We start from the raw sequence: 25,179 nt of genomic DNA, 5'->3' as shown, positions 1-25,179 counted from the left end.
AGCTGCACCCCTTTTCCTTCCTTTGGCCCCTTGACCAAGGCCAAGTCCCCTGCCTATCCCAGGCCCTGGTCCTGGCACCCTTCCTCCCCGAATCTTCCCTCTTTCCTTCCTGTCAGCATTTCTTTTTCTTTTCTTCCTTTGTTTAATTTTTTGTCTGCGCACCATGTGTAATGCGGGATCTTAGTTCCCCGACCAGGGATTGAACCTGTGTCCCCTGCAGTGGAACCACAAGCCTGAACCCCTGGACTGCCAGGGAAGTCCCTCCCTCAGCGTTTCCACACCATCCTTCCAGACGGCACCATTTCAGAAATCCAGCCTTACTTCTCACTAGCAGCTTGACTCGCTGTCAGCTGTCATGTTTTACTCCCAGCTCTCCAGTGCGAGTTTCACAAGGTCACTGGCCATCTCACACTGCCAAACGCAGTGCATACTTTCCTCATGCATCTTGCCACGTCTGTCTACACAGTGGCTGACAGCACTGCTAGAAAGCTCCTGTGACTGTTGCTAGCTTCTTGCCCCCCACGTTCAGTCTCTTTCTCTGCCTTCCCCTCAAGGCTGGCAGCCTCCAGAGATCCTGTGTCCCTAGGGCTCCTGCCTACTCTCCAGGGCTTTCAGTACCTTCCTTGCTCTGGGTCCTTCCTTCCCTGTCTCCAGCTCACAGCCAGCTCCCTGTTTGACACTGTCCATCAAAGGCCGCACAGACCCCTCCGCTTCCCACAGCCAAGACAGTTCATGATGGACCTGCCCCCAAAGGCTTTCTCTTCTGTGGGTGGTGCCCACCCATATGTGACAGCCAGACGGGATCCCGTGGACCACCACCCCCTCTCAGGAGCAGCCTCCCCATCACTCTTCTCCTGCCCCGTCCAGGCTCTCCTTCACATTACAGAGTGGTCTTCTGAATACCTAAGCCTGAGAACTTCCCTGGTGATCCAGTGGTCAAGAATCTATCATCTAATGCAGGGGCTGCTGCTGCTGCTAAGTCGCTTCAGTCGTGTACAACTCTGTGCGACCCCATAGATGGCAGCCCACCAGGCTCCACCGTCCCTGGGATTCTCCAGGCAAGAACACTGGAGTGGGTTGCCATTTCCTTCTCCAATGCATGAAAGCAAAAAGTGAAAATGAAGTCACTCAGTTGTGTCCGACTCTAGCGACCCCATGGACTGCAGCCTACCAGGCTCCTCCATCCATGGGATTTTCCAGGCAAGAGTACTGGAGTGGGTTGCCATTGCCTTCTCCCTAATGCAGGGGATGTGGGTTCAATCCCTGGTCGGGGAGCCAAGATCCCACATGCCGCAGGGCAACTAAGCCCACGCATTGCAGGTACTAAGCTTACAGCTGGTGAGCTTACATGCCACAACTAAGGCCTGATGCAACCAAACATAAATAAATATTTTTTAATTAAAAAAAAGTCCTAAGCCTGAACCTTGTAAGAATCCTGCAAGTGTCACCCATCACCCTTCAGACTCCTGGGGCCAGCCCCTGCCATCCCTGCAGCTTTCTCCTCTCCACTACACAAGCCACGAGTGAACGGCAGTCTCAGAATTCACGGCACCCTCTCTTTGAACCCTTGCCCACACCTAGAATGTGTCATCTCTGCCTCTTTACCTGCTGAACTCTGATTTTTTTAGCACCTTTCATAGCTTTGAGAGCTTATTCTGTATGAAGGGCCTATACCGAATGTTTTGTTTGAATTGAGGTGAAATTCACATTACATGAACGTTGCCATTTTTAAGTGAACAATTCAGTGGCGCTTAATGTTGTGCAACCACCACTTCTGTCTAGTTCCAGAACATTCCCATCATTCTAAAAGAACCCCACCTCCCCCACCACCCGTTAGGCACTCACTCCCCATCCCCCACCCCACCTCCCCCTACCCCCTAGCAGCCAGTGATCTGATTCCTGACTCCATGGATTTACCTCTTCTGGACAGTTCATAGAAATGAAGTCATACGATATGTGGCCTTTTGTGTTTGGTTTCTTTCACTGGGCATAACATTTTCTAGGTTCATCCAGGTTGTATCCTGTGTCAATAAAAGTGAAAATCACTCAGTTGTGACCGACTCTTTGCAACCCCATGGACTATACAGTCCATGGCATTCTCCAGGCCAGAATACTGGAATGGGTAGCCTTTCCCTTCTCCAGGGGATCTTCCCAACCCAGGGATTGAACCTACATCTCTTGCATTGTAGGTGGTTCTTTACCAGCTGAGTCACAAGGGAAGCCTGTATTAGTACTTCATTCCTTTTTATGGCTGAACAACATTTCATTGTATGGATGGACCATATTTCATTTATCCGTTTTTCCATTCATTGATGGACACTTGATGAGATGGTTTCCACGTTTTAGCTAGTACAAATAATGCTTGCAATGAACTTTTCTGTACAAGTACTTCTGAGTACCCATTTTGATTTTTCTTGAGTAGATAGTAGCAGTGGGGCTGCTGCATCTTGTAATTCCACGTTTCAGTTTTTGAGGAACTGCCAAACTGTGCTGAGCCTTTTACCCACATTCTGCGTTGGGTCTTCACAATAACCCTGCCAAGGAGGAACCACCCCCATTTTGTAGGTGAGAAAACTGAGGCTTGGGGCTTCCCTGGTAGCTCAGTGGTAATCTGCCTGCCAACGCAGGAGACATGAGTTCAGTCCCAATCCTACATGCCACGGAGCAACAAAACTACTGAGCCCACATACCCTAGAGCCCATGCTCTTCAACAAAAGAAGCCACCGCAATGAGAAGCCCGGCACTGTAACTAGAGAGTAGCCCCCACTTGCTGCAACTAGAGAAAGCCTGCACAGTGATGAAGACCCAACACACCCAAAAATAAATAAAATTAAATTAAGAACCCCCCGAGGCTCAGAGATGTAGAGTCACACACCCCAGGGCATGTGGTTAGAACGCGGCAGAACCCACCCAATTGGGCTCAGCTACGCCCTGACCTTGTCCCTTCTGGCTGGGCGATTGCATGCGGGCACCCCCGCCCCACAAACATGCTCATCTTCCTCTTGAAGTACAGGTGCTCCCCAGGGCAGCTCCGGGGAGTGGCAGATGGATATGCGGGCTTGAGAATACCTGAAGAATGTCCAGAGCAGCATAAAGCCTGAGAGCCTGAGTGTGGGAGAGAGACGGGGCCAGGAGAGGGCTCGGGGACACAGCCAGGTGTCTGTGGGCCTGTGGCTGGGGCGTGGGCCTGAGCAGTCCGAATTTTTGTGAGGACTCGGTGGGGGGCTTCTCGGTGGGTGACTCTAGGGGTAAAGAAGCCCCTTGCCAATGCAGGAGACATAACAGACTCGGATTCAATCCCTGGGTCAGGAAGATCCCCTGGAGGAGGACATGGCAACCCACTCCAGTCTTCTTGCCTGGAGAATCCCATGGGCAGAGCAGCCTGGCAGGCTGCAGTCCACGGGGTCGCACAGAGCTGGACACGACTGAAGTGACTTGGCACTGGGGGGAGGGCTGCATATGTCCCATGCCTAGGGGGTAACTGAGAGACCAGGCCAGGCTCCCTGTCCAGCCTGAATAGCTCCAGCATCCCTGCTGGGCAGAAAAGGGAGACTCGACCCATGGTTGCGGATCCCTTCCATATACTAAGCATCAGCTGATCACTGTACAGAGGCGGCATCTTTGAGAATGATAGAAACCGTGGCAGCTCTCAGACTTCATGCTCCCAGCAGTCCACCGGGAGGGGACGTTCATCATCACCATTTTTTACATAAGGGGCTGGACCCCAGGGCCCTGGGGGGCTGGGGGGCACCAGGGAGCCCCTGGAAGGGCACACAGCTGGTGGGCAGGAGCAGGGCTTTCGCTGCAGCCAGGGGAGGGGAGAGGTTGCTGTGCAGCTGGGCAGGGGGCCAGCCCAGGCTGCGGTGAGGCAGCCGCTCTACTCCAGGCTGAGCCTCAGCAAATCTGCTGGTTCAGCGGCCCCTCCTCCTGGGATCGTCCTCCCAGCCCCGACTTCCTGGAGGGCTGCCCAGGTCCCACGCCTCTGCATCCTCATATCCCTGGCCAAAGCAGATGGCCCTTTCTGTCGCCCCCATCCCTGGGATGGGGGGACCCCAGGAAGGTTCACATCTCTGTTTCCAGGTGGACCCGTCCATCAGCCGTGGACTGTGGGCAGAACTGCTGGCCCATTTTACAGATGGGCCAGCTGAGCATAGGGAGCTTGTCCCAGGTTCTCTGGGCTGGTTGGTAGCGGATCTAGAATGCCTGATTCCTCCTAGGGCATTAGCCTCACCTACCAGGACGAATCAAGCAGAATCTGTCAGCTCTCTTCCCAGCTCTGTCCTGAAAGGATGATGCGCCACACAGCAAGTTGCCCACCCCCAGGTCTATCAGCTACCTGTTAGCTGTCTAGAGTGGAGGTGGGCAGAGAATGGAGGTGAGGCAGCTAGAGGCAGGGCCAGTTCATTTTCCAGAGCTATGTGATCATTCTAAACTAGGACTTGGCCTTTCAGGTATGATGAAGGTGTATTTGTCAAGGTAGGATGATAGAACATATTCTATTTAATATTAGCACAACTTATAATGTTTAAATTCTTAGACATTTGGTGTGTGGGCCTCTGTTCGTACTCCTGCCCCAAGCCCTGAAAATCTTAGGCTCAGGCCAGAGTGATTTGCTTTCTTGTTGTTCAGTCGCTCAGTCTGAACAGACTCTGCAACCCCATGAACTGCAGTACACCAGGTTTCCCTACGCTTCACCATCTCCCAGAGTTTGCTCAAACTCAACTCACGTTCAGAGAGTTGATGTGCCATCTAACCATCTCATCCTTTGTCACTCTCTTCTGTCTTCAATCTTTCCCAGCATCTTTTCCAATGAGTTGGCTCTTCGCATCAGGTGGCCAATGTGTTGAAGCTTCAGCTTCAGCATCAGTCCTTCCAGTGAATATTTGGGTTTGATTTCCTTTAGGATTGACTGGTTTGATCTCCTTGCTGTCCAAGGAACTCTCAAGAGCCTTCTCCGACACCACAGTTCATGGTTTGTCTCAGCCAGCCAAAACATAAAAATAATGGTAAGGGCGCTAACTAACTTTTTTGGTAATGTTTCCTGTGTGCTAGGCACACTGTTAAGCTCTGAAGATGAATAAAATGCAATTGCTACCTAGATGGGGAATATCACAATACCCACAGAAGCGATTTGCTGAGCAATTATTACGTTCTACAGCAAAGTGCTTTATAGGTAGCACCACAGTTAATCCTCAAATAATCTACAAGGAGGTATCACTCCCTATTTTACGGAGCAGGGATCAAGACACAGAAAGACAAAGTGACTGGAAAAGCAAATCTGGTAAGAGGGAGAACTAGGACAAATGCAGAGGGGGCTGTGGGTTCAGATCTCAGACTCATGAACTGGAGACTCTGGGACCTCAGGTGAGTCACTTGGCTTTTCTGAGCCTCACTTAAATCTTTATCTGTGAAAAGGGTACAGTAAGTCCAGGTTCACCTATGAAGTGACCAGCTCAGTGCCTGACGCAGCAGGTGCCCAGAAATTGGTAACCATAAAGGGTGGGGGGAAAGGCCCTTGTGTTTAGGGACCCTGGTGGATGTAAGACATCGGCCTGCTCCCTAACTTCATGGGAGACCCTACAGAGGGGACTGACTGGCTGCCCAGATCAGGGAATTCCAGTGCCTGCTGCTCACCCTCCTCCACCCTCTGGCTGCCTTCTTCCTGGACCAGCTTGATGATCTGGGTGGGAGAGGGGCATCCCGCCATCATGTGTGTGAACCTTCCCAAAGCTGCGTGGAGGGGAGTCATCTGCCCGTCCTTGCAAATGAGCAAAGAGTCTGAGCCGCTCTGTCTTTAGAATGCTGCAGCCATGACAAGGTGAGGGTCCGAGAAGGTCGAGGTCAGAAGGATGAGACCTGTGTGTAGGGGGAGTGGGGGGCTGTCAGAAGCTGTGGCCGGAGGCTGGGGGGTAAGCAGGCTTGTGTAGGGGTTCAGGTTGCTGCTGGGCAGGGCTATGACCCCACTGGTGCTGAAGGTGGGGGTACTGAAGCCCGCCCCCCACCGGCTTGTGGATCTGAAGAGTTACATCCCACTCGGTGCCGGGGATGAGGGAACCCAGTCCCTCTTAGTGGTAGGGGTAGGGGGCTGAACTCCGGCTGGTGATGGGCAGGTGCCTGAGGTCGGGGTTCAGATTGAGGCGGGGGCGGGGGTCGTGGAGCATTGTTTGTGGAGACAGCTGGAGACAGCAGGGCGCGAAGGTGCAGTTGCTGGGCTGGGGGTGTTCGGGTTCCCTGACACCGAATTCATTACTGGGAGATTCCTCTTCACAGTCCCTCGACACCTCCCACGGGAGCCACGGGCCAGAAATGTCTGACAGCCTCTGGCGGCCCGGCTCCCGCGCCCGGTGCCCGGGTCTCTCGGTGCCCGGGTCCCCACCCGCCCACTACAGGAGTCCCTCCTCCCGTGGGTCCCGCAGCCTCTGGAAGGCTCTCGGGCTCTGCCTGGCGTCGCCGCCGAGTCGGGGCTCAGCGTCTAGTCCCCCGGCCATCGCCCGGGCCGCGGGGTGTCCGCAGAGGCCAGGCCCGAGCCGCGCGACCCGCACGTGGGGAGGGGGCGTCTCGGGAGGACGGAGCCAGAGGTAGGGGCGGAGCCAAGGAGCCGGGCGCGCGGCCGGCGCGGGCGCACCGAGGTCAGCGGCCGCAGGAGGGGGACCCAGGCGTCCGGGAGGCGGCGCCAGGTGCCGCGCCCCCGCCTCACGCCCGCCGCCGCCGGCCCCCGCCCCCGGGCCGCCCCCCGCCCGTGACGCGCTCCCCGCCCCCTCCGCGCCGGGAGCCCGATCCCTAGCCGGAGCCCGAGGACTGCGAGGGGAGCGGGCGGCGGAGGAGGCGGCGGGGGAGGGCGGAGGAGGCGGCCGGTGCCGCGGGGCCGCCGCCGCCGCCTCGGAGCCGCGCCGAGCGCACGGAGCGCAGCCGCGTCGCTGCGGCCCCGGCCGCGCCATGGGGAAGGAGCAGGAGCTGGTGCAGGCAGTGAAGGCGGAGGACGTGGGGACCGCGCAGAGGCTGCTGCAGAGGCCGCGGCCCGGGAAGGCCAGTGAGTCCGGGGGGCGCGGGGGCGCTGGGGGCGGGCGGGAGCGGCCGCGCGCCCCGGGGCCGTCTCCAGCGCCGAGCCCCCCACCCCGCCCGGCGCCGGCCGCGGAGGGGGATGCTCTCGAGTCCCGGGGGGCGGGGCGGGGCCAGCAGCGCCCGGACCCTCGGTCCGCGCCCCCTGCGGCCAGCGCTGAAGGAGGGGCGGCCTCGAGCACCCGGCCGTCACCCCGAGCCCCGCAGCGGGCACCTGGCGGCATCCGCCTCCCTGGCCGCAGGCGTTCGCAAACGTCTCTCCCGCCTGCGATCCCCTCCCTTCCCGGGCTGCGGGCTGACAGCTGGAGGTCTCTGCTGGGCCTTTAAAGGGCGAGGCTGCTCCCCCCCACCACCACCACAACGCCATGGAGAGAAGGAGGGGCGCCTTGCGGTGAGGGGCGACTACAGGGCCGACAGTCTCTGTCAGACCCCTCCCCGCCCCGTGTTTAATAACAGGCTTGGCAGGGAGGGGGGGAAGGACCACGCTGGGGGTGTGGCTGCCCAGGCATGGCCGGCGGGGGGCCGTTTACCGGAGGGGGAGCCGAGGCCCAAGGTCGCCCAGCCCCAGGCAGGCTGAGTTGCCGGCAGGTGCCATCCTGGCCCTCTCTGGCTTCCCTGCTGGGAAAGGGGGCTGGGAGGGGAGGGGGTCTCCCACTGGTCTTCCTGAACTGGGGCTGTGGGCGCCTCGGGGGACGCTTAGGAGCTTGGAGCCCTGATTCTAGCACTCATCCCAGCTCAGCTCAGAGCCTCCCCCGGGACGCTGGGGATGGACGGAAGGGCGTGTGCGGCTGCGCACGTATGGCCGTGTCAGTGTGTCAGGGCACCTGTGAGGGCACCGGCTGGCCTCCTGTGGGTCGCAGGTGGGGTCTGAGTGGCCCACGCCCCATGCCGTCCCCTGGGACGGTGTGTAAGCGAGGGAAGCCCCCTCCCCTCTCTCCAGGCGAGATGCTGAGAACTAAGACGGCCCCTGGGGCAGTTGGGGAGCAGCTCCTTGAGCCCCAGGAAGACCCCTCCCACCGCAGCCCCGCCTGGCCGCTCCTTGTCTACCCTATGCGGTTAGAGAGCTGCACTTGTGTGCTTCACAGGCACAGGCCGGCCCAGCCTTCCGTACCCGGGGCCCAGGGGCGGGCTGCCACTGAGGACGGGCTTCAGGGCCTCAGGGCCCAGAAAGGCAGGGCTTTCAGGCAGAGGCCGCCTCAGCTGAGCCTCAAAAGCAGAAGGGATGAGAGGTGAAAGCAAGGCAAAGACTTCCACCTAGTGGCCAGCCGACCTTGGGTGCAGACAGCTCGGGTCTCCTCATCTGTGGGATGGGACCCTCAGTGGTCCCTGCCCCACAGCCTTGTTTTAAGAACAGTGAGAGTGTGCAGGGAGCCCAGGCCTTCGTGTGTTCTCAGGAAGGGCTAGTAGTGATAGTGTTGGTCACTCAGTCGTGTCAGACTCTTTGCCAGCCCATGAACTGTAGCCCCCCAGGCTTCTCTGGAAGGCTTCTCTGGGATCCATGGGATTCTCCACGCAAGAATACTGGAATGAGTTGCCATTCCCCTCTCCAGGGGCTTCTCCCGACCCAGGGATCAAACCTGAGTCTCCCGCATTGTAGGCAGATTCTTTACTGTCTGAGCCACCATGGCCATTTCCTAGACAGCCCAGGGCCGGTGCGTGGAGGAAGTGGGGGCGTCAGGTTTGGGAACTCCTCCTGTCTTCCACTCTGGCCCCCGGGGAGATATGTGGGGCTTTTACATCCACCTGTGTCCCCACGTGGATCTCTGCATTCGCCCCTGTGTGGCTTGGTCCCCGGGTAGGAGAGACACCTGCCCTGGCCCCTGAATCTGGGCTCTCTGACTCACAGGGGCGGGCGTAATAAATCAGATGGAGAAATCCCTCCATGAATTAGCTCAGTTGTCATGGCAACACTGGCCTGCTTTGGAGTAAGATGTATTTTGATTCAGCAAAGTACAGCTGGAGTTTGGGCCATGGGGTGGGGGGCATCCGGCCGTGCTCCCTGGGGCCCCCCAACTCTAAAGGTGTTCCCATGACCCTTGTTTCCACAGTCCCTTCCCGGCACTGACACCTTCACTTCAGCCCACCCCCCACCCAGCGTCACCCCAGGCTCTGGCGGCTCCCCCATCCCGCCTGAAGGGAGCCTCCGCTCATATGCACGGGCTGCCACCCTTAGCAGTCATCCTTGGAGGGAAGAAGAGACCGCTCTGCTTGGAAGGGAAGCTGCTGGGGTGGGGGCTGGCCTTCTGGGGTACGGGGATGCCCTGTCCTTCCTCCGGGCCCCGCCTCCCCTTTCTTCAGATTTACTGGAGACTACACGCAGGTGCTCCCATGCTCGCTCACCTTAGCCCCGGAGAGCTGCCCTCCAGCGCCTGGCTCGGTGCTGCCTGCCCTGGGGGCGTAGGGGGGCCTCGCCCTGCTGGAGGCCGCGGGGTACAGCCAGGCTGACATGGGAGCAGAGGAGGCCGAGGCCCCTCCCTGGAGGGCACGGATGTGGCCTGTGTGTGGCTTCCGTGGCTGGAGGAGTCCCTGGCAGGGAGGTGGAGGGAGGCTATGAGGACAGGGCGGAAGAGGGTCTGGGGTCATCTCCCCGGAGGCATCTGCAGCTGGAGTTTGCAACTGGCCTCCCAGGTTGGGGTGGTCGCAGGAGAACAATTAGAGGTGGGGGCCACAGGAGAGCCCGAGTTCTGGGGGTCAGGGGCCAGGTGCATGTCCTGTGACCAGCGGTAAGCCATAGGACTCGGTGCCTCGTGGGAAGGGCGAGGAGCTCCTGGGACCTTCCGCTCTGTGCCCACAGCCCCCAGGCCTGGGCAGCCCTGCTCTGCACCAGCTTCACTCAGGACACCTGTCTCTGCAAGGTGCAGCCCCCAGCCCCAGGCAGGCTGCCGCTGTGGGGGCTTCCTGGATGCCCAGTGTCCCCATGGGGGTGCTCCAAGGCCTCAAGCCCACCTACATCCAGTTCCAGCACTTTGAGGAGACCAGCCCAGGGAGGGGGAGATGACCTTACAAGCAGCCCCCTCCTCCTGTGGGGGGTGGTCCCCTTCCGGATGCAGACGCCTCCTCCCCACTAGTGTGTGTCACTTCTGGGCCTTGACCTCCAGCCCCTCTGAGACCTCAGCACCTGCGGGCGTGGCCGGGCCTCCGCCTCTGCTCGGAGCTCCTGGAGCAGCTGCCTGGGTGCCTGCTGCTGGAGGGAGAGTGAGCTGGCCCGGGGAGGCTCTGGGGAGAATCTGAGCCTGGCTACACTGGAACTAAGGGTATGGGGGCAGCAACATTAGAGTCGGGCAGAGCCTTCTGGCACGAGAAGGTGCTGAGCGCAGCCCTGAGTGCGGCGGGGGTCCCTAGTGGGCCACCAACGCCTGGGCTCTGTTCAGCTATGCAGCAGGGACTGCGGCCCACCCGGCCGCATAGTTCACAGAGCCCAGTGCAGGACAAAAAGAGGGGCTGCCTTGTCTCTAGACGGCGGCGGCAGAGTGTCCACCCAGCGCGTGGCTCCTCTTGAGTGGCCACACGGGTCTCACACTTGAAGCCAGGCCTGGCAGGTGGATGGAGTATGTGGGATGAGGGTTCAGTTCAGTCACCAGGCACTGAGCGCCTCGTGTGTGCCCGGCACTGTGTTAGCTGAAAGGATACGGCAGTGAGCAAAGTAGACAAAAACCATGTCTTCTTGGAGCTTGTAATGTAGTGATGGAGGTGGACAATAAAAAAGGTAATGGGAGTTAAAGAGAAAAAGACACAGACACAGGACGGGGTGGGAGGTTACCATTTTATTTACTCATTGGAAAAGACCCTGATTCTGGGAAAGACTGAGGGCAGGAGAGGGGGGCGACAGAGGATGAGATGTCTCAAAAGACATGAGTTTGAGCAAACTCTAGGAGATAGCAAAGGACAGGGAAGCCTGGCGTGCTGCGGTCCATGGGGTTGCAAAGAGTCGGACATGACTGAGCAACTGAACACGAACAATTTTTAAATTTGACCACGGCTCGTGGCTTGCAGAATCCTTAGCTCCCCAACCAAGGACTGGACCTGGGCCTGAATCCTAACCACTGGACTCCCAGAGAACTCCCAGATAATTACCATTTTAGATGGGAGTGAGGAGGCTTTGACAAGCAGGTCTTGAATAAAGGCCTGGAGGATATGAAGAGGGAGTCATGGGAAGAGGGAAGAATAACACCTGCCCTCTCCACATACACAGCTTGTGCAAAGGCCCTGTGGCAGCAGAGGCAGGTGTGTTGGAGTGCCGTCAAGGAGGCTCAGGTGACTGGAGCAGGGGTGAGGGGGAAGCGTGTCCAGCTTCGGCCTCTAACCCCAGTGAGACGGGAGCAGCAGGATCAGACGCGTGTCCTCGGGGGGCCCCACCGACCTCAGTGGGTGTGGAGGCGACAGGCTGGAAGTGGGGAGGCCAGTGGAGAGGAGGTGGCTGTGGTCCTTCGAGAGATGCTGACCTGGTGTGGGCTGGGGATGTTGCGACCGAGAAAGGATAGGATTCTGGGCGTGCTTTAAACGGGTTCTAAAGGCAGAGCCCACAGGATTTACCGATGAAGACATAAGGACCCAGGGCTGCCTCCAAGGTTTTGCCCTGGACCACCAGCGGCACTGGTGCAAACTGAGACAGACTCCAGCATCAGCCACGCATCTGAGCGGGGCGGGGGCGGGGGTGGAGACGCCGCTGGTCCTGGAGCCTCTGCTCCTGGGCTATTGGCCGGAAGAGCCCCTCCCTGGGGAGGGTGGGGAGGAGCCCTGTGGAGCTGTGTCAGCAACGGCCACGTGCTGAGCCCTTGGACCTGCGAGGCCGGCCCGTTAGACCCTCCGAGCTCACGGCCCAGGCCACAGGGCTAGTAAGGGGCAGAGGCCTGTCTGATTCTGCGGGCCTTGTGGGCCACCGGGGGGCCTCACGGCCCACATCCAGCAGCTGAGAACCGAGGCTGGGGCGGCTGGGGCTGCCGTGGGTCACTAAGCGGCCCTGCAGCAGCCCCTCTGAGCCCCGACTCCCTCGGGCTCCTGCCCCCATCCCTGTCCTGGGCCTGGACAAAGGGGCTTCTGTCTTGCCAGCCCCTCCTTCACAGAGTGACTGACCCACAAATGGGTTATGTAACCATGGCCCAGACAGGCAGGGGATTGGCCCGAGTCCGGCTGGACCTGAGCCCGTGGGGAGAGCATCGGTGGGCTCCGCTCCTCTGGCCGTCGCCCAGTGGAGGCCAGGACTGTGGAGGAGACCGGGGCGTCCGAGGGAGGGCTTCAGGCAGGCCGATGAGGGGGTCACTATCGCGTGGCTGCCCAGAGGCATGGGCCCACTTGTTGGCCTCCCCTTCCCGCCTGGCTGGATGGGGTGCATCCACACTGGCCAGGCCTGGGGCTGGAGCTGGGGGAGGCTGCACCCTGGAAGTGCGGCTCTCCCACAGAGATACCCCTGTTTCCGGGTGTGGCAGGCCGCCCCCGGGCCCATCTGGGCCCTTCTGAGAGACAGATTGGGCTGGCTCTCTCCCTCCCACCATTGGCAGGGGCTCAGCCGGCGTCCCCAGGGAGGGCTTCGTGTGCACATGTGTGCGCCTGTGTGGGCGCCCAGCCCCGGCCTCTCAGACAGGTCCTGGCCCGGGGAAACCTCCCAGCATCTCAGTTCAGTGAGAAACTGAGGTCCGAAAGCTGGTACCTGGTGCTGGGTGCAGGGAGCACAGCGGAATGAATGAACGCTTCTAGACTGAAGCCCTAGATAGCTTTGGCTCTGAGCCTGCCAGAGAGCTAGCCAGCTGCTCTCGGGCTGCCTAGAGGGGGCTGGGCCCCAGGTGGGCCTCCTTCACCGTGTTTCCTCCCCCCTGCAGAACTCCTGGGCTCCACCAAGAAGATCAATGTCAATTTCCAAGACCCTGATGGGTGAGTTCTCAGCCCTGGGAGGCATCAGTCTGGTGTGGGTGTCAGGGACTCCTAGGGCAGGGGGGTGTCCGGCACCTGTCCACATGTGTCCATCACCCGTTAGCTTTTCAGCCCTGCACCACGCGGCCCTGAATGGCAACACAGAGCTGATCACCTTGCTGTTGGAGGCCCAGGCTGCTGTGGACATCAAGGACAACAAAGGCAAGGCCTGCCAGGCAGGACATGGCAGTGAGCGAAGTGGATAAAAACCACTGTCCTCTTGGAGCTTATAAATTAGTGATGGAAGTGGACAGTAAAGGCCAGGGATCTTGGAGCCAGGGGCACAGGGGTTAAGATCAGAGCTTAACCCTGGAGGGACCCTGGAGGCCTCCATGGTCCCTCAACTGAGGTCAGCCTAGGGTCCTGGTCTGGGTCGAGGCAGCTTCTCGTGGGGTCAGCGTCCTGGAGGTCAGGGTTGGGGTCAGGGGCAGGGTCTAGCTCCAGCTCCCAACTTGCCCCGTCCACCCCCCCAGGCATGCGGCCTCTGCACTACGCGGCCTGGCAGGGCCGGAAGGAGCCCATGAAGCTGGTGCTGAAGGCGGGCTCAGCGGTGAACATCCCATCCGACGAGGGCCACATCCCCCTGCACTTGGCGGCCCAGCACGGTCACTATGATGTGGTAAGGACTGCCCCTGGGGGCGACAGGGCGCCTGGGGCAGCAGGAGCCTGATGGACACCCCCAGGCCTGACCGTGCCTGCGGTCCCTGCAGTCCGAAATGCTGCTGCAGCACCAGTCCAACCCCTGCATGGTGGACAACTCGGGCAAGACGCCCCTGGACCTGGCCTGTGAGTTTGGCCGCGTCGGGGTAAGTCTCCCCGGGGAGCTGAGTGCGACTCCATCTGCTCCGTCTTCTTCTCCTAGGGGCCTCCCACCCCGTTTCTTGGGCCCCCTACTCTTCACCCCTCCCTCCAGGTGGTCCAGCTGCTTCTGAGCAGCAACATGTGTACGGCCTTGCTGGAGCCCCGGCCAGGAGACACCACCGACCCCAACGGCACCAGTCCCCTGCACCTGGCAGCCAAGAACGGCCACATCGACATCATCAGGTATGGCCAGGGTGGGGGCGGGGTGAGGGGCTCTCTGCCTCGCGGTGCCTGCTCCTGGCTTGGCAGTAAGACCGGAGCGGCCGGGAAGCCATGGGGATGTGGTCAGGCCTCTGGTACAAGGGATGCCTCCAGCCACCCCCGTAGAGGATGCCCCAGTGGGGGCTAGGGAGTGGGCTTCTACAGCCTCCCAGCCTGTGCCACCTGCCAGGTGGCCCTGTGGTGACTCTCGGCGTCTCTGAGCCTCTGTTTCCCCATGTTCAAAGTGCGCATCGCAGCACTGCTTGTCCTGAGATGAGACAAGACCAGAATGTGAAGGATTTGCACTGGGAGGGGGACTCCTGCAAGTTCCTGGTCACTGGCGGAGGCCATCCTGTCGGGGAGGTGGGGTCGGGTTGGCTCATTCTGGGCCCCCAGGAGTCAGAGGCCGACTCGGGGTGCCGGGCCAGTGGACTCGCATGCAAGGCCCTGCCTGCTCCCCCTGCCACCCTGCCAGACTGCTGCTCCAAGCCGGCATCGACATTAACCGCCAGACCAAGTCCGGCACCGCCCTGCACGAGGCCGCACTCTGTGGGAAGACGGAGGTGGTTCGGCTGCTGCTGGATGTGAGTCGGGGCCAGGGTACAGGGTGCGGGGATCAGGCGAGGGCGGAGGGGGCTCCTGACAGGCCTCACTCTCTGGCACACGCAGAATGGGATCAACGCCCATGTGAGAAACACCTACAGCCAGACTGCCCTGGACATTGTGCATCAGTTCACCACCTCCCAGGCCAGCAAGGAGATCAAGCAGCTGCTGCGAGGTGGGCTTGGGCGGCGCCGGGAGGCTGGGGCGGGGCCGGGGCTGGGCCGGCTCACAGGACCGGGGGGTCTGCCACCTCCTGTGTCCCCAGAGGCCTCGGCGGCCCTGCAGGTCCGGGCGACCAAGGATTACTGCAACAACTATGACCTGACCAGCCTCAACGTGAAAGCTGGGGACATCATCACAGTAAGGACGGTCCGGGGCTGCTGGAGCAGGGCTGAGAGGGGCCTGGGATGCTGCCCCCAACGCCTGGCAAGAACTGGGGGGGCCAGGCCACCCATCCACTTGACCCAGAGGGGAGTCCCCCCGAGTGTGTTCCCCTCACCTTATCCATTGACCCAGAGGGGAGTCCCTCGGAGTGTGCTCCCCTCGCCTTATCCATTGACCCAGAGGGGAGTCCCCCTGAGCATGCTCCCCTCACCTTATCCATTGACCCGGAGGGGAGTCCCCCCTGAGCGTGCTCCCCTCATCTTATCCACTTGACCCGGAGGGGAGTCCCCCCTGAGTGTGCTCCCCTCACCTTATCCGGCCAGGTCCTTGAGCAGCACCCAGATGGTCGCTGGAAGGGCTGTATCCATGACAACAGGACAGGCAATGACCGTGTGGGCTACTTCCCATCTTCCCTGGGCGAGGCCATCGTCAAGCGAGCAGGCAAGTCCAGCCCAGGCCAGAGGCTCGTGGCCAGACAGGAGCATGTACACGGTGTGCTGCGGGCTGGGCTGGGGCCATGAGCTCCCGCAATCACTGGGTGTGAGGTCCGGGATTTGTCCTGCCAGCTCTCTTATCCGGGTCCCCAGACCTGGTCCTTCATTGATTCAGCAGACACTACACGCCAGGCTCGAGGAATAGACGATCACCCAAATGGCCTCGTTCCTGCTCTCAAGGAGCTTGCCCTGGGCGGAGGGGAGCACAGGACAGTGAAGTCAGCATGGAGGGAAATGTGCCGACCAGTGACCCAGACATTGCAGATGGAGACATGCTTCAGACAGTGGACGGACAAGGCCCTGAGAAGTGGGAGGGAGCAAGCTGCAGGCGGCGACTTTGGGGTAGCGGGAACCACACATGCAGAGACGCTCAGGCAGGGCAGAGTATGACCTGTGTGAGGGTCCAGAGCCCAGGGCGGCTGGCTTGGTGACAGAGCGAGGGGCATAGGAAGCCACAGAGCTGTGGAATGGCTTCAGGTGTGGTACGGGTGTGACGGGCTTATCCTGTACAGAGGACACGGAGGTTGACAGGCCGGTGAGAGGGCAGAGGAGGGCCAGCTAGGAGGTGTGGTCGGTCAGTCCACCCAAGGTCATCAAGTGCCCTGGCCCCAGGCTCCTGGGGACCTCTTCCCCCTGCTCCCCTATCAGAGGGGTTTGTACCCTCCTGCGAACCCCCACCTCCACATACTGGACCACTGGCAGAATAGCCTGGCCTGTACTCCGCTCTGCCCTGCTCTCCTGCTCGCCAGTGTCCAGGGTTGGGAGGGGTCTTCTGAGGGTCTCTCAGCTCCTTGCAGACAGCCGGGGAAGAGGAGCTGGCGCTGAGCCTCCCGGCCTGTGTGCGCGTGTGCACACATGCGTGTGTCTCTGTGTGCATGTGCGTGTGTGTGTACGCATGTGTGTGCCTGTGTGCATCTCTGTGCATGTGTCTGTGTGCGCACACGTGTGTCTCTGTGTGCACGGGACTGTGTGTATGCATGCATGTGTGCATGTGTGTGTGCGTGTCTGGCCTCTACTCTACGCAGGCCCTGGAGCCGGTCCAGGGCTCAGGGCAGCTGTGCTCGGCCTGCAGGTCCCCGAGCAGGTGCTGAACCAAGTCCACCCCAGGGAGGCAGCTCCGCGGGGCCCGCTGTGCCCCCCGAGGAGATCTGGGTGCTGAGGAAGCCTTTTGCAGGTGGGTGGGGGGCCTTGGGGGGAGGCGGTGGGGTGGAGTGGGGCGGGCGGCGGCTGACCTTGTTCTGTCCTGTGGGCAGGCGGGGACCGCAGCGGCAGCTTGAGCAGCGCGGCTGGGGGCCGGAGCGTCGGGGGCCACACCCTGCACGCTGGCTCTGAAGGGGTCAAGGTAGGTGGGGTGGCAGCAGGGCCGGGGTGCCTGGGTCCGGAGCAGCACTGGTCAGCCAGCCTGTCTGGGTTCCAGCTCCTGGCAACGGTGCTCTCCCAGAAGCCAGTGTCCGACTCCAGCCCCGGGGACAGCCCGGTCAAGCCTCCGGAGGGCCCTGCAGGTAAGGGCAAGGACACAGCACTGCTGGCTGGGTGCGGAGGTAGCCCCCAGGCAGCCCTCACCCCTCCAAACCCTCTCGTCCCTAGCTGCGACCCGGGCCCAGCCTCCAGCGGCCCACGCGGGGCCGGGCTATGGGGAGCAGCCACCCAAGAAGCTGGAGGCAGCATCCGAAGGCAAGGTACAGGGCCAGGGCAGCTGCAGGGGCGGGGCCCGGGGAAGCCCACCTGGCTGGGCCACAGCACAGCCAGCACCCTCGATGGGCCAGGCCCGTCCTTCTGTTGGTCTGTCAGTCTGTGTGCGTAGCTGTTGTCTCTTGTGCAGGCTGTGCGTGTAAGCCAGTGTGTGTAAAAGTGTGACACAGTGTGAGGCGAGTAGGGGGTGTGTTTGTGTGTGGCTAGTGTGACTGCAATCTGGGCATGGGTGCACCTGTGTGTGCATGTGGAGGGTGTGGGTGCGAGACGAGTGGAAGCGTATGTGGGGGTGAGTCGGGTCCATGTGCGTGCACCTGCGTGCTAGGGCAGGCGTGAACTGCTGGCTGAGTCCTCCTGCGTCCCCCCCAGGCAGAGCCCACCTCCCGCGTGGGCGGCAGCAGTCAGTGGCCCCTCCTGAGGCCCCATTCCCAGAGCCCCTGTCACGGGCCACATGGCTGGGTGGCCCTGGTCCAGGAAAGGGGGGCGGTCGGGGAGGCCTGTGATGTGGACGGCGGCGGGACCCTCCTGGTGGAGATCACAGCAGGCAGCCGACACGTAGGACGACGCGGAGACAGCGGAGCCCCGGACTCAGAGGGAGGAGCACCCAGCCAGGCTGACGGGGGCCTGGCGGCTGCAGACGGCCCAGCAGACGGCAGCTCGCGCCGCGTGGTCTTCGGCTGAGCAGAGAAGGAGGCGCTGCGGTGGCTGGGTGCACGCCTGGCCGGGGGGGCAGGTGGGCGAGCCTGCAGCGGGTGCCTTGTGTCTTCCAGGGCGCCGAGGCTGTCAGCCAGTGGCTTGCCACGTTCCAGCTGCAGCTCTACGCCCCCAACTTCATCAGCGCTGGGTACGACCTGCCCACCATCAGCCGCATGACCCCCGAGGTGAGGTGCCCAGAAAGCTGCCCACCATCTGGCTCGGAGATGGGCCCCCAGCCTCTGGCTAACAGGCAGCTCCTCTACCCAGGACCTCACTGCCATCGGGGTCACCAAGCCCGGCCACAGGAAGAAAATCACCGCGGAGATCAGTGGTCTGAGCCTCCCGGACTGGCTGCCCGAGCACAAACCTGTAAGGCCCCCTGCACCCTGGTGGCCAAGCCCAGGAGGGGCAGACCGACAGACGGACAGATAGCCACGGCCCTCCCCTGCCTTCTGGGGAGCCCAGTGAGAGGACAGCAGAGGGTGTCCTCTGTTCGTCTGTCAGGGGCCCCTGGGCCAGCCTCCCCGGGCAGGGGCCGGGGTGACCTCCTCTGAGGGCTGTTCGGGCAAGGGGAGCCTGGAGCCCGGAGCATCCCCGTCTCTACTACACACTTGCCACTCAGGGATGTTGGCACCACCCAGCGCCCTGCAGTGCTGCCCGATGCACGCCCACCAGACACCGCAGGGGGCTGCCACACACCCAGGCACATACCCAGGCACGTGCACGGGGAGGGTGTGTGTGAGCACAGGCCTCAGCATGCAGACCGCATGCGTGCACTGAACACATGCCCAGTGCCCACCGATGGCCACACTGGCCTCGGCCTGTGCTGTCATGCACGGGTGCCCTGCGGAGGCACAGGCTCCGGGATGGGAGACGGGGACCTGGGGCCTGTCCCATCTGCACCGCCTCTCTGGGCCTCTGGCTCCCACCGTCCAGGAGGGAGATGCTGTGGCCACCGAGGGCCCCCAGGGTGGGACAGGCGGGTGCACACGCCTCACCCACACTGCCTGCCTCGCCCCACTCAGTCCATGGCTCAGGGGTCCTCCCAGCCAGCTCGCCCGGGTCCCAGGGGCTTCACTCTGCTTGCTCACCCAGGCGGTGACCGAGTGCTGTGTTGGTGTGTGAGTGATGTCCAGCTGGGAATGTGGATAGGTGGATCCCGGTCAGGGGGCCACTGGCTGGTTCTGGGTGAACTCCATCACGGATACTTGCACAGGCGTGTGACAAGGCTGTGTGACGTGTGGCTGAGGATGGTGGGGAAATGATGAGAGGGCGTGAGTGTGACTCAGGGGTGTCAGTGCCATGGATGACTGGGGTGCAAGCTATGCGTATACCTGTTGCTGGTCGGTGATGCTGTGTGTCTGCGTCCGTGACGCGTGAGGTGTGTCCACGTGGGTGCCGTCCCCAGGGCTGCCTGGCCTGCCTGGCAGGTGAGGAAGCGCCTTCCTCCCCCTCCCCCCGAGGGCATCCCGCGGAGAGGGTCACGCCTCTGTGTGTGTCTGCCTGTGTCCGCACGTGTGTGTGCGCTGGCCTTGGCTGTGCTGTCAAGGCTGTGCTGACCCCTCCGGCCTGTCCATTTGTCCTTCCGTCTCTCTGTGCCGGGCTGGCCCGGTGCCCACCCCTCCACCAGCTCCGAGCAGCAGGCAGGGTATGGGCAGCCAGCTTGGGCTGCCCTCTGTGTCCCCCGCCCCGTAGGCAAACCTGGCCGTGTGGCTGTCCATGATCGGCCTGGCGCAGTACTACAAGGTGCTGGTGGACAACGGCTACGAGAACATTGACTTCATCACGGACATCACTTGGGAGGACCTGCAGGAGATCGGCATCACCAAGCTGGGTGAGGCCCCGCCCCGCCCCGCCCCGCCCCGCCCCGCCCCGCCCTCCTTGTGCTCCCGGGCCTGACCTGCGCCCCGCCCCAACTCAGGCCACCAGAAGAAGCTGATGCTGGCCGTGCGGAAACTGGCGGAGCTGCAGAAGGCAGAGTACGCCAAGTACGAGGGGGGACCCCTGCGCCGGAAGGCACCGCAGTCGCTGGAGGTGATGGCCATCGAGTCGCCACCCCCACCCGAGCCTGCCCCGGCTGACTGCCAGTCTCCGAAGATGACCACCTTCCAGGACAGCGAGCTCAGCGGGGAGCTGCAGGCGGCCTTGACCGGCCCGGCCGAAGGGGCTGCTGCTGCCACCGCCCCGGCTGAAAAGCCGGCCAACCACCTGCCGCCCACCCCGAGGGCCTCAGGGCGGCAGGAGCCCAGCCTGGGGGGGAGGGCGCGGCACATGAGCAGCTCCCAGGAGCTGCTGGGCGATGGGCCCCCGGGACCCAGCAGCCCCATGTCACGGAGCCAGGAGTACCTGCTCGATGAGGGGCCGGCCCCCGGCACCCCTCCCAAGGAAGCCCGGCCCAGCCGCCACGGCCACAGTGTCAAGCGGGCCAGCGTGCCCCCGGTGCCCGGCAAGCCTCGGCAGGTCCTGCCGCCAGGGGCCAGCCACTTCACGCCCCCCCAGACACCCACGAAACCCCGGCCAAGCTCCCCGCAGGCCCTGGGGGGGCCTCACGGCCCAGCGCCAGCCACAGCCAAGGTGAAGCCCACCCCTCAGCTGCTGCCGCCCACGGAGCGACCCATGTCCCCCCGCTCGCTGCCTCAGTCGCCCACTCACCGCGGCTTCGCCTACGTGCTGCCCCAACCGGTGGAGAGTGAGGCTGGGCCGGCTGCCCCAGGGCCTGCACCTGCAGCCGTGCCCACGCCGGTGCCCACGCTGTGCCTGCCGCCCGAGGCCGACGCAGAGCCAGGGAGGCCCAAGAAGCGCGCCCACAGCCTGAATCGCTACGCAGCGTCGGACAGCGAGCCGGAGCGGGACGAGTTGCTGGTGCCGGCCGCCGCCGGGCCCTACGCCACGGTCCAGCGGCGCGTGGGCCGCAGCCACTCGGTGCGGGCGCCTGCCGGCGCAGACAAGAACGTCAACCGCAGCCAGTCCTTTGCCGTGCGGCCGCGGAAGAAGGGGCCGCCCCCACCCCCACCCAAGCGCTCCAGCTCCGCCATGGCCAGCGCCAACCTGGCCGATGAGCCGGCGCCAGACGCGGAGACTGAGGGGGCCGGGGCTGAGGACGGCCGACTGGGGGTCCGGGCGCAGCGCCGGCGGGCCAGTGACCTGGCTGGCAGCGTGGACACAGGAAGTGCCGGCAGCGTGAAGAGCATCGCAGCCATGCTTGAGCTGTCATCCATAGGGGGTGGGGGCCGGGCAGCCCGTAGGCCCCCTGAGGGCCATCCCATGCCTCACCCTGCCAGCCCAGAGCCAGGCCGGGTGGCCACGGTGCTGGCCTCAGTGAAGCACAAGGAGGCCATTGGACCTGACGGCGAGGTGGTGAACCGGCGCCGCACACTGAGCGGGCCCGTCACGGGACTCCTGGCCACTGCTCGCCGGGGTTCCGGAGAGCCAGCGGGGCCTGCAGACCATGGCCAGTTGGTGGAAGAGGGTGCCGCCCGGCAGCGGCCCCGAGGTCCAGCCAAGGGCGAGGCGGGTGCAGAGGGCCCGCCCCTAGCCAGGGTGGAGGCCAGTGCCACCCTCAAGAGGCGCATCCGGGCCAAGCAGAGCCAGCAGGAGAACGTCAAGTTCATCCTAACTGAGTCTGACACGGTCAAGCGCCGGCCCAAGGTCAAGGAGCGGGAGGCAGGTCCCGAGCCTCCCCCACCACCGCTGTCCGTGTACCAGAATGGAACGGGCACTGTGCGCCGCCGGCCAGCCTCTGAGCAGGCTGGGCCCCCAGAGCTGCCCCCGCCACCCCCGCCTGCTGAGCCCCCGCCCTCTGACCTCATGCACCTGCCCCCGCTGCCCCCGCCGGACAGCGATGCCCGGAAGCTGGCCAAGCCACCTGTTTCTCCCAAGCCCATTCTGGCTCAGCCCGTGCCCAAGATCCAGGGCTCACCCACACCTGCCTCCAAGAAGGTGCCGCTGCCAGGTCCCAGCAGCCCAGGTAGGTGCAGGAAGCCAGCTGGGGAGGGGTCCCACACCACGGTCTGCAGGGTTTTCTGCTTCTTGGATCTGATGAAGGCCAGAGGGAGTGGGGTGGGAAGGTATCTTCAGACTCCCTCATCCAGCTGCCCCGGACCATCAGCCCAGAGCTGGGACAGTTGTCTTTAGGTCCTCAGTGGAGGAGGCACAGGTGCATAAAGAGCAGCACCTATGGAAGGAGGACAGGCCCAGGAGGCCGGAGGGTTCGGGGGGACTCTGACATGGCTGTAGAGTGACCCCAGCACGGGAGGGAGGGGAGAGGCTTCCAGACAGAAAGGTCAGAGGTGCAAAGTCCTTGTGACATTCAAGCAACGGAAGGGCCAGTGGCTACAACAGGCCACACCTGGAAGGGGATGGAGGTGGAATGAGGATGGGTCGGGGTTTGGAAGCAGTGACCCAAACAGGTGTGCGCAGGGAAGCGCCCCCCCCCCCCCGCCCCCGCGCCGCCACAGCCTCAGGGAGACCCAGTGGGGAGGGGCACGGAGGGCTGGAGCTGAAGCCGGGCTTGCAGTGCAGAGGGCGTTGTTTTCGCTCCCGGTTGCGAAGCAGGGCCCTTGGGCAGTGTTTAGGCAGGGCTTGGGTAGGGACGGGCAGCGCGCGATTTGCGCGCGCCGCGCGACCTCCCACCCCGGTGCGAATCTCCTCCTCCCCGCAGAGGTGAAGCGTGCGCACGGCACGCCGCCGCCCGTGTCTCCCAAGCCGCCGCCACCGCCCACGGCGCCAAAGCCGGCCAAAGCCGCGGCGGGGCTGCAGTCGGGCAGTTCCAGCCCGTCGCCCGCGCCCTCGCCGGCGCGCCAGCAACCCGCCGCCCTCGCCAAGCCGGCCAGCACGCCGCCCGCGCTGAGCGCCAGCCCCGCCAGCCCCGCCAGGCCGCCGTCGCCCGGTGCGCCCGCGCTGCACGTGCCCGCCAAGCCGCCACGCGCTGCCGCCGCGGCTACAGGGCCCCCAGCTGCGCCCGACGGCGCCTCGCCGGGGGACAGCGCCCGGCAGAAGCTGGAGGAGACGAGCGCGTGCCTGGCGGCGGCGCTGCAAGCCGTAGAAGAGAAGATCCGGCAGGAGGACGCGCAGGGCTCGCGGTAGGTGCAGGACCGGGTGCGGCCTGCGCGAGGCCGAGGCTGCCGCTCACCTGTAGGCTGCCTTGTGGGGGCGGGATCGAGTCGCGCCGGAGAGGCGTGGCCTTTGAACTAGCCCCGCCCCATACTGCGGGGCGGGGCCCGGCATGGGCGGGGTCTCTGAGAGGGGCCCGGTCCCCCAGAGGCGGCCGCGCGTGGGGCGGGGCCTGGGCTGGCAGACGTCATGGGGGCGTGGCCTTGAATTAGCCCTGCCCCATGCTGCGGGGCGGGACCAGAATGGGCGGAGAGGGGTCTGGCCATGAGTTGGGCGGTCAGCCCTCGTGGGCGGGGGAGGGCCGTGGTGTCCGCGAGGGGGCGGCCTTCGCGCGGAGGGGCGGAACGCCCTGCTCCGGGCCTTCCTGCTCACTCCGCGCCCGCCCGCAGCCCCTCGGCCGCGGAGAAGAGCACCGGCAGCATCCTGGACGACATTGGCAGCATGTTTGACGACCTGGCCGACCAGCTGGACGCCATGCTGGAGTGACGCGGCCGCCCACGTCGGGCCCGCACGCTGACCTTTACCTCAGGATGGGCACCTCTGGGCGCGGCGTGAGCAGGCAGGCGGGCGGGGCCGCGAGGGCGGGGCGCAGGGGGCCGGGCGCGAGGCTCCTGCACAAGCACAACTCCTGCCGCCGGGCCCAGCCCGGACGACTGCCTGGCCGGGGGACCCAAGGGCTCTGGTCAGATGCTGCTGCCCCCTCCCCGTGCAATAACTGCTGGGCCGCCTGTCCCCACCGCCAGGCTCTGCCCGCCGTGGTGCGGGAGGGGCCGCTCCTGAACCCCCGCCCAGAGCCCCGGTTGGGCCCACCCTCGGGGGCAGTGGGCAGGGGGCAGCCACTGTAGCCCCCTCCCCAGTCTGGGGCAGAGCACAGGCCTATGCCCAGCACAGAACTGCCCGATGGGGACCTCTGCCAGCCGCTCCTGCGCAGCACAAGGGGCTGGGTTGGGCCCCCTGCCCCACAGCACCTCTCCCCCCCCTCCCCCAGAATATAAGCTATCGAAGAGTATTAATTTATTGGGAATGAGCTAAGGCAGATTTCCCCAGAGATACAAAAAGGTATAACTTTAACAAATATATATTTAAAGAAAGAAAAAATATTATTGATTCTATAGAAAACCATTTACCAACTGTAAGGACGCTGGAGTCTAGTTCAAGACAAAAGCTGTCAAGAGGCCCTGGCCATCTGTCTGTCTATCCGTTCCTCCCTCGGTCCCAGAGTGGCCAGATCCCTGGCCCAGTAGCACAAACAGGCTGGGGTCCGAGGAGGGGTCCGTGCTCTGCCAGGGCCTCCCCTCTGATCTCTCTCCTAACTTCTCTGCGTCTGAAGAACCTGAAGGATGTGCCTTGCTCGCCGCTGGGCTGTGTCCTCCGTTTGGTGGAGACAGTGGGCAGGGTTCCACCTCTCTCTGGGGTGCTGGTGTGAGGGTGCCCCTGGGTTCCAAGGGAGCTGTGTGCACAGCGTGGGTGTGTCAGCCGGGTGACAGCAGTGGGTGAAGGGCGTGCATGCCAGGCTGTGTGTGGTACATGCGAGGGTATGCCCGACCCTCCCTCCCGGGGGCCCCAGCTGGCCCCACACAGCCAGCCCGCCGCGCCCCCGCTCCCAGACGCTCTGCTTGTGGGCCGAGGCCGTGTTGTGTGGCCCTTCTCGCCTTCTCTCTCCTCCCCCACTCCAAAAAAGTACTGACTGGCCTCCTCTGTTGTGTTTGCTGATCCACATGTGTTGGGCACAACTTTGACATTTCTTAAAAAAGAGAATTAAAAACGCCGAAAACCAGCGACTGTGATTCGGGTGGGTGGAGGGGTTCTGCCTAGGTGGTATCTGGACATGTGGGGCCCCTCCCAGCAGTCACGTGCTAACACGTCTCCAGGTGGGTGGGCCTGGGCATCTGCCTGGCCTCTTTGCAGTGGGTGGCCCGGACCAGGGCTAGCAGGTGGGGAGGGGGGTCCGGGCAGGGAGCTACTGTCAGCTGTCAATAAACAGAAAACGGAGCTGCCTGGCTTTTTTTTGGTGGGGGGCTGCATATTGGGGCAAGTGGGGGGCTTGCCTGTTCCTGGCAGGGGGAAGCAGCCACCAACAGGACCACATCCTGGGGTTGTCAACAGGCACCTCTGTGGCCCCTGCCCAGCTTCCCTCCCACTGGGCAGTGCCTGTGCCCCCCGGCCTGCT

The 25,179-nt window shown here is 63.0% G+C and overlaps 1 protein-coding gene and 1 long non-coding RNA gene across 7 annotated transcripts; one reads left to right on the top strand and one right to left on the bottom strand.

Moving 5' to 3' along the window:
- The first annotated feature begins 6,791 nt into the window (after positions 1-6,791).
- CASKIN1 (CASK interacting protein 1) lies at positions 6,792-25,001 on the top strand. Of its 6 annotated transcripts, XM_061400826.1 has the most exons (20): positions 6,796-7,030; positions 12,876-12,927; positions 13,031-13,128; positions 13,440-13,585; positions 13,677-13,772; positions 13,880-14,010; positions 14,504-14,612; positions 14,698-14,806; positions 14,897-14,991; positions 15,339-15,456; positions 16,582-16,683; positions 16,763-16,851; positions 16,927-17,011; positions 17,097-17,188; positions 17,972-18,082; positions 18,165-18,266; positions 19,593-19,731; positions 19,819-21,864; positions 22,558-22,978; positions 23,399-25,001. In XM_061400826.1, exons 1-20 carry the CDS (start codon positions 6,937-6,939, stop codon positions 23,493-23,495), a joined length of 4,332 nt encoding a protein of 1,443 aa, XP_061256810.1. In that variant the 5' UTR covers positions 6,796-6,936; the 3' UTR covers positions 23,496-25,001. The 6 variants fall into 6 exon arrangements, with proteins under 6 accessions (XP_061256807.1, XP_061256811.1, XP_061256808.1 ...); XM_061400824.1 differs by having other exon boundaries at positions 6,794-7,030; positions 14,698-14,991; XM_061400825.1 differs by having other exon boundaries at positions 6,795-7,030; positions 16,763-17,011.
- Positions 10,806-19,886, bottom strand: LOC133238113 (uncharacterized). Its single transcript, XR_009733436.1, has 3 exons — positions 19,798-19,886; positions 16,742-19,703; positions 10,806-15,698 (listed from the first exon to the last, which is right to left on the bottom strand). It is a non-coding gene; the product is annotated as an uncharacterized LOC133238113 (long non-coding RNA).
- Positions 25,002-25,179: the final 178 nt, after the last annotated feature.

Source organism: Bos javanicus, chromosome 25 (assembly GCF_032452875.1).
Source record: "Bos javanicus breed banteng chromosome 25, ARS-OSU_banteng_1.0, whole genome shotgun sequence".
Taxonomy (NCBI): domain Eukaryota; kingdom Metazoa; phylum Chordata; class Mammalia; order Artiodactyla; family Bovidae; genus Bos; species Bos javanicus.
Note: the sequence above shows the minus strand (reverse complement) of the source record. Positions and strands in the feature narration are given on the sequence as shown.

Bases quoted from the DNA above. Each gene is read 5' to 3' on its own strand.
- CASKIN1 (XM_061400823.1), top strand. From the start codon at position 6,937: ATGGGGAAGGAGCAGGAGCTGGTGCAGGCAGTGAAGGCGGAGGACGTG. The intron at 14,613-14,697 runs GTGAGTCGGGGC...TGGCACACGCAG, and splicing joins TGGTTCGGCTGCTGCTGGAT to AATGGGATCAACGCCCATGT. The intron at 14,992-15,338 runs GTAAGGACGGTC...TTATCCGGCCAG, and splicing joins AAGCTGGGGACATCATCACA to GTCCTTGAGCAGCACCCAGA.